This window comes from Bombina bombina, chromosome 1 (assembly GCF_027579735.1).
Source record: "Bombina bombina isolate aBomBom1 chromosome 1, aBomBom1.pri, whole genome shotgun sequence".
Classification (NCBI taxonomy): domain Eukaryota; kingdom Metazoa; phylum Chordata; class Amphibia; order Anura; family Bombinatoridae; genus Bombina; species Bombina bombina.
Window position 1 is genome coordinate 1,456,467,660 of NC_069499.1, and position 14,099 is coordinate 1,456,481,758.

The 14,099-nt window shown below is 39.1% G+C and overlaps 1 protein-coding gene across 1 annotated transcript in view; it reads right to left on the reverse strand.

Annotated features, from left to right (window-relative positions):
- SYNGR2 (synaptogyrin 2) overlaps positions 1-4,036 on the reverse strand; it is a 97,754-nt gene extending 93,718 nt beyond the window's left edge. Inside the window, exon 1 of the mRNA XM_053706145.1 lies at positions 3,883-4,036. Within this exon, the coding sequence (XP_053562120.1) occupies positions 3,883-3,981 (99 nt within the window). The 5' untranslated portion in view covers positions 3,982-4,036. The remainder of the gene's footprint in view (positions 1-3,882) is intronic.
- Positions 4,037-14,099: the final 10,063 nt, after the last annotated feature.

The following is a 14,099-nucleotide window of genomic DNA, read 5'->3' on the forward strand; positions in this document are numbered from 1 at the left end:
TCATATATTTAAAACTCTGTAGCTAGTATAAAAAGTAATTGGAAACACACTAAAGCGACACTGAACTCATTTTTTTTCATTTGTGATTCAGATAGAGCATGCAATTTTAAGTAACTTTCTAATTTACTCCTATTACTATTTTTTCTTTGTTCTCTTGCTATCTTTATTTAACAAGGAAGGCGTCTAAGCTTTTTTTATTGGTTGAGAACGCTGGACAGCATTTTTTTTATTGGTGGATGAATATATCCACCAATCAGCAAGAACAACCCAGGTTGTTCAACAAAAATGGGCCGGCGTCTAAACTTACATTCTTGCATTTCAAGTAAAGATAGCAAGAGAATGAAGAAAATGTGATAATAGGAGTAAATTAGAAAGGTGCTAAAAATGTCATGCTCTATCTGAATCACAAAAGAAAAAATTTGAGTTCAGTGTCCCCAAAATTGCTATTGTTTAAAAAGAAAGATAATCCCTTTATTACCCATTCCCTTGTTTTGCACAACAAACACTTAAATTAAAGGGATATGAAACCCATTTTTTCTTTCTTCCGTGATACAGATAGAGCAGGCAATTTTAAGCAACTTTCTAATTTACTCCTATTATCAATTTTTCTTTGTTTCTTTATTTGTACAGCAGGAATGTAATCTTAGGAGCCGGACCATTTTTAGTTCAGCACCTGTGTAGCACTAGCCACCAATCAGCAAGCGCTACCCAGGTGCTGAACCAAAAATGGGCCAGTTCCTAAGCTTACATTCCTGCTTTTTCAAATAAAGATACCAAGAGAACCGAGAAAATGTGATAATATCAGTAAATTAGAGAGTTGCTTAAAATTGCATGCTCTATCTGAATCATGAAAGGAAACATTTGGATTTTATATCCCTTTAATATACTTTTTACCTTGTTATCTAAGCCTCTGCAGACAGCCCCTTATCTCAGGGTTATTTTCAGACTTGTATTTTAGCCAATTAGTGCAGGGTCCTGCACAACTCCACGGGAGTGAGCACAATGTTATTTATATGGCACACATGAACTAGCTGTGTCATGTTGTGAAAAGAAGCTGTCTGTAGTGGCTTAGAAACAGGCAGACATTTAGAGGTTTAAGCATTATAAAGTATATTAATATAACAATGTTGGCTGTCAAAAGCTGGGAAATAGGTAGTAACGACATTACACAATAATTTTGGAGTAGACTGTAAAGGAACAGTAAAGTCAAAATTAAACATTAATAATTCAGATAGACCACACAGATTTGAACAACTTTTCAATTCAATTCCATTATCACAATGTACACAGTCTTTTTCATCCTACTGAGGGCAAGATTTATCAAAGCATGAGCAAACCTGCAGCCGAGAGTTAAGAAGCTGTGGTTATCAGACCGCTGCTTCTAAAACCAACTTCACCAACCAGGGAGATTCACAGCGCTTGCTAGCGTGCAATTGGCTGCGTGTGAGCAGGGGCTAGCGTTGCACACTAGCAGTAATATGCAATTATAAATGCGGGCAGTGCATTGCTGCCTGCTAGACACAAAGCCGGGCGGACAGGGGCAAACATGTTCCCTGCTGTCCGTCTTACATTGTTAAATCTTGCCCTGAGCATGTGCAAGAATTCATAGTGTATACCAGGGATAGGCAAGGTGTCCGTGACTAGCCCTTGCAGTGTCCGCCACAACCTTAGTATATCTTTTCTTTCTGATTAAATAATAGGAATAAAAAAAAATATGTAGTGTGAATAAAGTAAGTGGATTGTCAAGACACTGCTAGCGATATTGGGTGATAAGTTATGGAATAAATAAAGCCTGAGTGAAATACTGGATGTGTATCTGCATATGTATAATAACCTAGCTCTATACAAAGACACAGTAGTGACACTGGCACATGCGTATAGCCAGATAAGGGCTGGTTATAGAGTCAGTGGTATCTGCATCTGCATAATAACACCCAGCACTATATAATGACACAGTAGTGACACTGGCACATGGGTATAGCCAGAGGAGAGCTTGTTATAGAATCAGTATGCATCAGCATAATAACACCCAGCACTATATAATGACACAGTAGTGACACTGGCACCTGGGTATAGCCAGAGGAGGGCTGGTTATAGAATCAGTGGTATCTGCATCAGTATAATAACCCCCAGCACTATAGGACACAGTAGTGACACTGGCACATGGGTATAGACAGAGAAGGGCTGGTTATAAGATCAGTGGTATCTGCATCAGTATAATAACACCCAGCACTATATAATGACACAGTAGTGACACTGGCACATGGGTATAGCCAGAGGAGGACTGGTAATAGGATCAGTGGTATCTGCATCAGTATAACAACACTATATAATGGCACAGTAGTGACACTGGCACATGGGTATAGCCAGAGGAGGGCTGGTTATAGAAGCAGTGGTATCTGCATCAGTATAATAACACCAAGCACTATACAAAGACACAGTAGTGACACTGGCTCATGAGTATAGCCAGATGAGGGCTGGTTATAGGATCAGTGGTATCTGCATCTGCATAATAACACCCAGCACTATATAATGACACAGTAGTGACACTGGCACATGGGTATAGCCAGAGGAGAGCTTGTTATAGAATCAGTATGCATCAGCATAATAACACCCAGCACTATATAATGACACAGTAGTGACACTGGCACCTGGGTATAGCCAGAGGAGGGCTGGTTATAGAATCAGTGGTATCTGCATCAGTATAATAACCCCCAGCACTATAGGACACAGTAGTGACACTGGCACATGGGTATAGACAGAGAAGGGCTGGTTATAAGATCAGTGGTATCTGCATCAGTATAATAACACCCAGCACTATATAATGACACAGTAGTGACACTGGCACATGGGTATAGCCAGAGGAGGACTGGTAATAGGATCAGTGGTATCTGCATCAGTATAACAACACTATATAATGGCACAGTAGTGACACTGGCACATGGGTATAGCCAGATGAGGGCTGGTTATAGGATCAGTGGTATCTGTATCAGTATAATAACACCAAGCACTATAAAATAATGTTTTTAATTTCAAATTTACCTTGGTGTCCTTCACTAAGGTCTGTACTTTGGAAAATGTCCACCACAGCCTTTGTCTGTTCCTATCCCTGGTATATACGTCATGTGATGTGGGGAATCAAAATAACAAATGTGGGGGGGGGGAATTACTACTCATTTGAAATACATACTAAGTTCTTTTGTATTGCCTTTTTATTGTGCAATTATTGATTATGAGATACTTTATTAAAGGGAAACCAATTTTACATGTTATCTTCAAAACCCTGTGTGGTATAAGGTTTGATTTGTAAGCCACGTAATTCAGGAACTAAGATAAATGTGATGATGAGTCATATTTACTTTACTATATACATAAGTAGTGTAGCGTCTTTTAGCCAGTTCACCCAATCGTACAGAACTAATCCTAGGAAAGAATTCGTGCAGCTTCTAATAACACGTCAACCGGATCTGCTGCCTCGCCTCCTCCCACCTGCTAGATACTATTCTCCCATTAGTTCACTAGCCAGACAAGTCTTATTGACAAACTCACTGACCCAAACAAGAGATCACATGACAGGCTGGGCACGTGATCATATCCCCGCATGTGACACCTTAAGGGGGGCACGTGATCATATCCCCACATGTGACACCATGAGGGGGGCGCATGATAGTGCTAAAAGGCAGCCAGCCCAGAACATTATTTGTGGCTATTCATAGCCCAGCATCTTAATATATAGTAAATAATGGGTTTGGGGACAGCATAACTAATAATCTCTATGCTGTCAGAAAGAACTCTGTAATGCACTGAATACTAAAATCCCTCTCTGGCAGCTAAGGGTGACTTTTTCTTTTCTTTTTAAGCTGAGCACATTATGGTACTTACACAAGAACAGATCCTGAAAATGGTTTCCGGTCGTCGTAGAAACTGCTCGAGGTTGAAACTACCCCCGGCCTTGGCCGCCCCGTACGCACCTCTTTCCATGTTTATTCACTCGCCGCCTTGCCTCACTGACAGACACTTCCGGGTAGTTCCGTGAAACGCCCCCTAGTGAGCGTCATGTGACGGGAGGTGTTTAGGCCACGCCCATAAAATTATGTAGTTGGGAAGAACGTTCCAGTCATAATTGAAATGCACATTATCATTGTATTTCACTTTTGAAAATACATTTTTTTGCAAAGTCGTGTTAGCAAAAATGCTCCTACTAAAAGCTTTCACAGTTTTCTATAAGAACTTTTACTGTGCGTGTGCACATGAAGCTTATATAAATATGCTTCATGCACCACTACTCAGTGGCTTGTATCTTGTAAGTTGAGTAATCGTCACCAACATAAAAAAAGGCACTGCAAGTCCTTCGAGCAGACGCTTCAATTAAAGGGAAATGAAACCAACATTTTTTATTTCATGATTCAGATAGAACATGTAATTATAAATACGTTTCAAATTTACTTCTATTATCTGTTGTTTTATTAGTATCCTTTGTTTAAAAAAAAAAACATAATTTATGTAAGAACTTACCTTATAAATTATTTTCTTTCATAGTGGCAAGAGTCCATGAGCTAGAGACGTATGGGATATACATTCCTACCAGGAGGGGGCAAAGTTTCTCAAACCTCAAAATGCCTATAAATACACCTCCCACCTCACTCATACCTTAGTTTAAGGTATAGCCAAGAAGTTAGATGTAAAAGGAGTAACAAGCATACAAAAAGAGGAACTGGAAAAAATAAAGTGCTTTATACAAAAAATCATAACCGCAAAAAATAGGGTGGGTCTTATATGGACTCTTGCCACTATGAAAGAAATTAATTTATCAGGTAAGTCCTTACATAAATTATGTTTTCTTTCATACAAATGGCAAGAGTCCATGAGCTAGTGACGTATGGGATATAATACCCAAGAAATGAAAAACCACGAGTCACTAGAGAGAGAGGGATACAATAACAACAGCTAAATCCGCTGAGAAATTAAATCCAAAATAATTAAGTTTTCTTTAAAAAAAAATTAAAAAAAAATAAATCAAAAGGCATTAGAATCAAACTGAGAAAACTGCCGGAATTACCTTTCTACCAAAGGCTGCGTCCAAGGAAGCAAACACATCAAAATGGTAAAATTTAGTAAAAGTATGCAAAGAAGACCAAGTTGCTGCTTTGCAAATTTGATCAACTGAAGCTTCGTTCTTAAAAGCCCAAGAAGTGGCAACTGATCTAGTAGAATGAGCTGTAATTCTCTGAGGCGGAGACTGCCCCACCTCCAAATAAGCTTTGTGAATCAAAAGTTTCAACCAAGATGCCAAAGAAATGGCAGAGGCTGTCTGACCTTTCCTGGAACCAGAAAAAATAAATAGACTAGAAGTCTTTCTGAAATCTTTAGTAGTAGCCTCAACATAATATTTCAAAGCTCTTATCACATCCAAAGAATGTAGAGACCTTTCAAGAGTATTCTTAGGATTAGGACACAAGGAAGGAACATCAATTTCCCTATTGATGTTGTTAGAATTCACAACTTTAGGTAAAAATGTAAATGATGTCCGCAAAACAGCTTTATCTTGATGGAAAATCAAATAAGGAGACTCACAAGAGAGAGTAGACAATTCGGAAACTCTTCTAGCAGAAGAGATAGCCAAAATAAATAACACTTTCCAAGAAAGTAGTTTAATATCCAAAGAATGCATAGGCTCAAAAGGAGGAGCCTGCAAAATCTTTAAAACCAAATTGAGACTCCAAGGAGGAAAAATAGATTTAACAACAGGTTTGATATGAATCAAAGCCTGAACAAAACAGTGAATGTCAGATAGTTTAGCAATCTTTCTATGAAATAAGACAGAAAGAGCAGGAAAAATTATAAGTGGAACACCATGAAATATAGGTTTTTCAAACCCGATGATAAATTTTTATTGAAACAGACTTACGAGCCTGTATCATAGTGCTAATCACTGAGTCAGAGAAACCTCTATGACTAAGCACTAAGCGTTGAATTTCCATGCCTTCAAATTTAGAGATTTGAGATCCTGATGGAAAAACGGCCCTTGAGACAGAAGGTCTGGCCTTAAAGGAAGTGGCCAAGGCTGGCAACTGGACATCCGGACAAGATCCCCATACCAAAACCTGTGAGGCCATGCTGGTGCCATCAGAACACATGAGATTGTTCCATTATGATCTTGGAGATCACCCTTGGAAGAAGAACCAGAGGCGGAAAAATATAAGCAGGTTAGTAAAACCAAGGAACTGCTAAGGCATCCACCATCTCCGCCTGAGGATCCCTGGACCTGGAAAGGTATCTGGGAAGCTTCTTGTTTAGACGAGAGGCCATCAGATCTATTTCTGGAAGACCCCACATCTGTACAAGATGAAAAAACACATCTGAATGGAGAGACCACTCCCACGGATGTAAAGTCTGATGACTGAGATAATCCGCTTCCCAATTGTCTACACCTGGGATATGAATCACAGATATTTGACAAGAGTTGCATTCCGCCCAAGAAAGTATCTGAGATACTTCTTTCATTGCTGAAAGACTGCAAGTCCCTCCTTGATGATTAACATATGCCACTGTTGTGATATTGTCTGAAAACGAATGTAAAGTTCTCTCCTCAATAGAGGCCACGCCTGAAGAGCTCTGAAAATAGCACAGAGTTCTAAAATATTGATTGGTAACCTCACCTCTTGAGGTTTCCAAACCCCTTGTGCTGTCAGAGACCCACAGACAGCTCCCCAACCTGTAAGACTTGCATCTGTTGAGATCACAGTCCAGGTAGGATGAACAAATGAGGTCCCTTGAATAATAAGGTGATGGTCCAACCACCAAGTCAGAGAGAGTTGAGTACTGGGATTTAAGTATATCAGATGTGAAATCTGAGTATAATCCCTGCACCATTGGTGCAACATGCAAAGCTGTAGAGGCCTCATATGAAAACGAGCAAAGGGGATCGCATCCGATGCTGCAGTCATGAGACCTAAAACATCCATGCACATAACCACTAAAGGGAATGATAGAGACTGAAGGTTTAGACAAGCTAAAACTAACTTCATTCGTCTCTTGTCTGTCAGAGAAAGAGTCATGGACACTGAATCTATCTGGAAACCTAAAAAGGTGACCCTTGTCACTCTTTTGTAAATTGATCATCTAACCATTTATTTGAAGAAACCACACTAATTGTTTCATGTCAGATTCTGCTAAATGAAAAGATTGAGCTAGTACCAAGATATCGTCCAAATAAGGAAACACCGCAATACCCTGCTCTCTGATTACAGATAGAAGGACACAGAGAACTTTTGAAAAGATTCTCAGAGCTGTCGCTAGGCCAAATGGAAGAGCGACAAATTGGTAATGCTTGTCTAGAAAAGAGAATCTTAGAAAACGATAGTGGTCTGGATGAATCGGAATATGCAGATAAGCGTCCTGTAAATCTATTGTGGACATGAAATGACCTTGCTGAACAAAAGGCAGAATAGTCCTTATAGTCACCTACTTGAAAGTTGGGACTCTTACAAAATTATTTTGAAATTTCAGATCCAGAATTGGTCTTAACAAACCTTCTTTCTTTGGGACAATGAATAGATTTGAATAAAAACCCAAACCCCGTTCCTGCAGAGCAACTGGAACAATCACCCCTGAAAGCTCCAGGTCTGAAACGCATTTGCGAAAAGCCTGAGCCTTGACAGGGTTTGTTGGAACATGAGAAAGAAATAATCTTCCCATGGGAGGTCTTATTCTGAAACCTATTTGATACCCCTGAGAAACAATATTCTGAATCCACTTGTTTTAAACAGAGACTGTCCAAATATGTTGAAATAATTTCAATCTGCCCCCCTTCAGTTGAACTGGATTGAGGGCCGCACCTTCATGCAGTTTTAGGGGCTGGATTAGGTTTTTTGAAAGGCTTGGATTTATTCCAAATCGGAGATGGTCTCCAATTAGAGCCAGAGGCTTTAGGGGAAGGAGAGTTTTTTTGTTCTCTATTCTGACGAAAGGAACAAAAACAATTGGGAGCTTTAAATTTACCCTTAGATTTCTTATCTTGGGGCAGAAAAACTAAATTTTCCCCGGTGAAAATGGAGATAATAAAATCCAATTGAGAACCAAATAAATTATTACCCTGAAATTATAAAGATAGTAATCTAGATTTAGCCACTATATCACCATTCCAAGATTTACGCCATAAAGCTCTTCTAGTAAGAATAGCTAAACACATAGATTTAATATCAATCATAATGACATCAAATATAGCATCACAAAGATAAATTTCAATCTTCCTATCTAAAAGATCCTTAAAAGAAGTACTATCTTGCATAGGAATAGCAGTACATTTGGCCAAAGTAGAAATAGCCCCATCAACCTTAGGGACTTTTTCCCAAAACTCTAAATTAGTCACAGGTAAAGTATATAACTTTTTAAACCCTAGAAGAAGGGTTAAAAGAAGCACCAAGTTTATACCATTCCTTAGTAATCATATGAGAGATAGCATCTGGAATAGGAAAAAACTTCAGGAGCAACCTCAGAAGTTTTAAAAACAAAATTCAAGCATTTAATATTCTTGCTATCAAGAGGAGTAGATTCCTCAACACCCTAAGTAAACAATACTTCCTTTAATAAAGAACGAATATATTCAATTTTAAAAAGAAAGGTTCATTTATCAATTTCAGACTCTGAAGTAGGATCCTCTGAGCCAGATAAATCCTTATCAGCATAAGATATTTCAGTATGCTGACGATCAATACAGGCTTCATCGGATTTATGAGAAGTAAGGAGAAACCTTTTACATTTATTTGAAGGCGGAATAGCAATCCTAGCCTTCTCTATGGCTGCAGCAATATAATCTTCAATATCTACAGGAATATCATGTACATTACACTGTGAAGGTTTAACAGTAGATGTATTTGTACTTATAGAAACATTATCAGCATGTAATAGTTTTTCATAACAAGTGCCACATATTTGAGCTGAAGAAGTAAGATTGAGCTGAAGAAGTAAGATCAGCTATTTTACACCATACACACTTAGCTTTGGTAGAATTGTGTTCAGGCTACTTAGTTCCTACAGTAACATCAGAGGCAGGATCAGTCTGAGAAATCTAGCAAAATGTAACAAAAAAGAAAAAAATGACATTTAAACAAAATATTCAATTTCCTCAAATAGCAGTTTCAGGAATGGGAAAAAATGCTTATGATAACATTTTTACACAAAAGTAAAATCAAAAGCAAGCAACCTAGCCCTCTAAGATCAAATGAGAGCAGAGAGAAAAAAAGAGGGAGAGACGTATATAACAAATTTAAGGCGCCAAAAACGGTGCAAATGCAGAGCAAAAAACTTTTGGCACCAAAGATAAATGATGCGACTCGTGTCATAACAGGCGCAACTTCGCGCCAAAAAAATTTGCAACAAGAAAGTCACAAGAAATGACGTGACTCGCGTCACGGCAGACGCGACTTCATGCCAAAAATTTTCACAACAAAAATGTCGCAATAAAAAGTAACATTCTGCGTCATTGCGAGCCTAAGCCCGCAAAACTTGGAAAAAAGACTTCAATTTATAATTAACTGGAACCCCAGGTAAGCCTAAAACTCCCATAATCATAATTTCCAAGCAGAAACTGTTTAGACTGCAAAGGGAAATACACAGACCTGACTCATGGCAAATATATACAATATACATATAAAACTTTATAAGATAAAGTGCCAAACATAGCTGAGAGTGTCTTACCAGAAGTCACCCATCCACATAAAGCAGACAGCCAAACCATTACTTAAACATATCAGCAGAGGTAATGGTAGAGGAGTATAATGTCGATCTGCAAAGGGAGGCAGAGATGAATCTCTGCGACCGATTACAGAGAGACTTAGAATAGATTTCCCATAGGTGAAAACATGGCATCATCAAGCAATACTCCCTTCACATCCCTCAGACAAACACTGTAAGAGAGGAACTGGGCTTCAATATGCTTAGAAGCGCTTATTTCAGAAGAAAATCAAGCACAACTTGCTTCACCAGCTCCACAAGGAGGCAAAGTTTGTAAAACTAAGGTATGAGTGTGGTGAGGGGTGTATTTATAGGCATTTTGAGGTTTGGGAAACTTTGCCCCCTCCTGGTAGGAATATATATCCCATACGTCACTAGCTCATGGACTCTTGCCACTTACATGAAAGAAATAATACCTTAGGAGCTGGTGATTGGTTGCTGCACTTATATGCATCATGTTATTGGCTCAGCCAATGTGTTCCGCTAGGTCCCAGTAGTGTATTGCTGCTTCTTCAACAAAGGATAAAAGGATACAAAGAGATTGAAGCAAATTGGATAATAGAAGTAAATTGGAAAGTTGTATAAACTTGTATGCTCTATCTGAATCATGAAGGAGTTTCATCTCCTTTTAACCCTTTCATGAGAGGGCACGTTAGGCACGCCCTCCAGACAGAGATCGCATCCAGAAAGCGCAGATGGCTTCAGTACAGCCAAGCAGCTAGGACGTTCTATTCCGTCCTAACGGCGCAAAAGCCCAGCGCGGTTAGGATGGAATAGAATGCCATAACGGCATTAAAAGGTTAAAATGCTGGTTCATGAAGCATGTTTAGATATGCTTCACATGCACAGTAAAAACTCTCACTTAAAACACATACGCCTAGATTATGAGTTTTGCGCTATAGAGGGTGTGAAACGAATGCAACAAAAGTTGCGTTATTTCACCCTCCATAGTGCTGCCATTACAAGTTTCTGAAAAAAAAAAACTGCTTTGTGCGTGCGATATATATATATATATATAAGCTGCATACCGCACAAAATCCAAGAGCTGAGAATACATGCTCGTGCACACTTTCCCCATAGACATCAATGGGGAGAGAGTGTTAGAAAAAAAACTAACACCTGAAGCGCGGAATGAAAAGCTCCGTAACGCAATCCCATTGATGTCTATGTTAAAACAAAGTTAAGTTTAAACCTAACACCCCAAGTCTAAACACCCCTAATCTGCTGCCCCCAACATCGCCGACACCGAAATAAAGTTATTAACCCTTAATCTGTCGCAATGCAAAACTCGTAATCAAGGTGATAGCTTTTACTAGAAGCTGTTTTAGCGTTGCCAACTTTTGGCCAACTGATTCCTGGACACTTTTTAAAATGGGAGTGGCGAAAGTATGGCCAGTGCATAAAGAGGTGTGGCTTGTGGGCGTAGCTTCACACAATCTCCCTAATCTATCACATGTAGACATTTTTGGTCTGCAGTTGAAGTGGCAAGAAGCACATGCAGCAATGGGCAGGCAGCAGGCTAGCCTAGCGAAGGGCTGGCTGGCACAGTACTCAGCAATCACAAATTCCATACAATCTGAATCTCACAAATACACATAAGACATAGTAACATATCAAGAAAAAAAAATAAGTTATAAAAAACAGTTACTTAGGGGTCCCCCGGGGAAAACTAAGACATCACTAGGACCGTAATAAGCAACTAAGTTAGTCAGAAAGTTCATTGACTTTCTTTAAAGTGCTTCTAAGTAAATCAAGCATAAATGCTCATGTGCGACTTTATTTGTGCACACACTCTAATGCACTTACAAGAATTTAAAACATTAAAAGCCTTATACACGATTTTGGTATACTTCACAGTTCTTACTCCACAGGAACCTGCAGGTAGCGACCTCTGCTGCTCCCGTGTGTCTTAGTTTACCAATAGTCCAATAGTTCAATCTTTAAAAACAGATTTTTTTCAATAGTCACTTGTGAAAATACAAATAAAATCAAAACAAACTCTTGTAGCGTGCAGAGTCTCTGTAGTCAAAGGTATACCCTCCTTTCTACGCGTTTCATTTGCCTCTGCAAACTTTCTCAAGACGGTCGGTGTGGTCCAACAAAATGCTCATTTAAAGCAATATGCAGTTCCTGACTTCAGTACACCTTAATCACTGTTCCAAATATATATATATGTGTGTGTGTGAAAAAAGAGAAACGATCGTCTGGGGTTGTTGCTTCCCTTGTTCCGAGAAGAATTGCCTGGTATTTCGGCGCTGGACTGTCATTGGGCAGGATCAGACTGATATGCTACAGGATATTTTTTTCTCTGTGAAGGGGCATAGTGTGCTAAAAGAACCTGTACCCTGAGTTGCAAATATAAATGAACAGGCATGGAAGTTTATTCTAGCTTTTGTTCTATCTCAGGAGTGCTGTTCTCTTTCTCTCTTTTTCACATTTATGTAAATTACTCTTGGGTCTCCCTAAGAGTAATGGGTAAGCCAGATGTGGAGCCCGTGCACACATGCCCTTAGAGAGATACAACTGCACCTCACTGATGAGGCCCACAGAAGGCCGAAACGATCGTCTGGGGTTGTTGCTTCCCTTGCTTAGAGAAGAATTGCCTGGTATTTCGGCACTGGACTGTCATTGGGCAGGATCAGACTGATATGCTACAGGATATGTTTTTCTCTGTGAAGGGGCATAGTGTGCTAAAAGAACCTGCACCCTGAGTTGCAAATATAAATGAACAGGCATGGAAGTTTATTCTAGCTTTTGCTCTATCTCAGGAGTGCTGTTCTCTTACTCTTTTTTTCACATATATATATATATACAGTATATATATATATATATATATATATATATATATATTTATTATTATTTTTTTTAATATAGCACACAGAGAAAGTCCAGCGCTCACTCACAAGCTCTCAACTAAGATAAAAAGCAACAATGGAAGAGTTAGTTACCGCATCTGGCTAAATGGGAAAAGCCCAGGTACCTCGTCAAGGTCTCTTCCAAAAACCTGGGTCCCCTTGACGAAGTACCTGGGCTTTTCCCATTTGGCCAGATGCGGTAACTAACTCTTCCATTGTTGCTTTTTATCTTAGTTGAGAGCTTGTAAGTGAGTGCTGGACCTTCTCTGTGTGCTATATTAATGTATTATTTTTTTGTAAATTTCCCGTTTGGGCCTTGCACCCAAGCCTGTCTGGGGTCAACTGCCTGTGGCTCTGGTGATAGTGCAGCTTCCTGAGAGTGCTGTTTTGCACCCAGGGCTGTGCATGTTACAGGGTCATAGGATGTGTACCCGGTCCGGCCTGAGAGTGCTGACCCCTCCCGCGTTTATATATATATATATATATATATATATATATATATAGTCACTTGTATTTTTCCATGCACTCACTGATTTTTACTCACTTGCCAGGGTGCTAACAGCTAGGTCATATATAAAAGTTCCTTAAAGTGATAGTAAATCCAAGCATATAAAAAATGCTAGGATTTACCATCACTAAAATTAAACATTAGTTTCAGTCATCACTTACTAAAAAAAACCTATGTTAAACTCACCCTATCTAACTTGGCGCCTCCAGCTGCCCACGGCACAGCGCTCTTCTCCAATGAGATGACGTTTCCCCCTTTAGCTGTGCTAGGATGTCAGTCGACACGCACGTCATTGGTTAAGAGGTGGAAATGTCACCTCATTGAAGAAGAGCTTGCTGCACAGATAGGGTGAGTTTAACAGCATTTTTTTTAATACGCTTGGATTTACCATCACTTTAAAGAAGAAGAGGCACTCACAGGACTTGAGTATTCAACAAATATTCTAATTATTATTCATAAGCTCCATTAAGTTTGGTCGACGTTTCGGCCCCACACAGAAGACCTTTTTCAAGGCCATTATTCCATCATCTTATGTATATTCTCTGCCGGTCCACAGAGAATTGGAATAGTAAATAATATTAATTATTGAGAATAATAAACCATTACAAATTATTTATGTATATATGATAAGTAGGGCTGCCAGGTGTCCAGTATTCAAACACACAGTCCAGTATTTTAGCAAGCTGTCCAATAAAATCTTCACAAAAATACTGAGTACTTAAAGTCCCAAAGGGTTAGCTAAATGTAAAAGGCGTCCTATGTCTTAAAAGGATATGAAACCCAATTTTTTTTTCATGTTTCAGATAGGGCAGGCTACTTTATGCAACTTTCTAATTTACTCCTATTATAATTTTTTCTTAGCTTTCTTGATATCTTTATTTGAAAAGCAGAAATGTAATGCTTAGGAGCCTGCCTATTTTTTGTTCAGCATCTGGGTAGTTCTTGTTGATTGGTGGCTAAACAGCAGTTAGTATCAGCAGTTAGGTTTGCCATTATCCAAG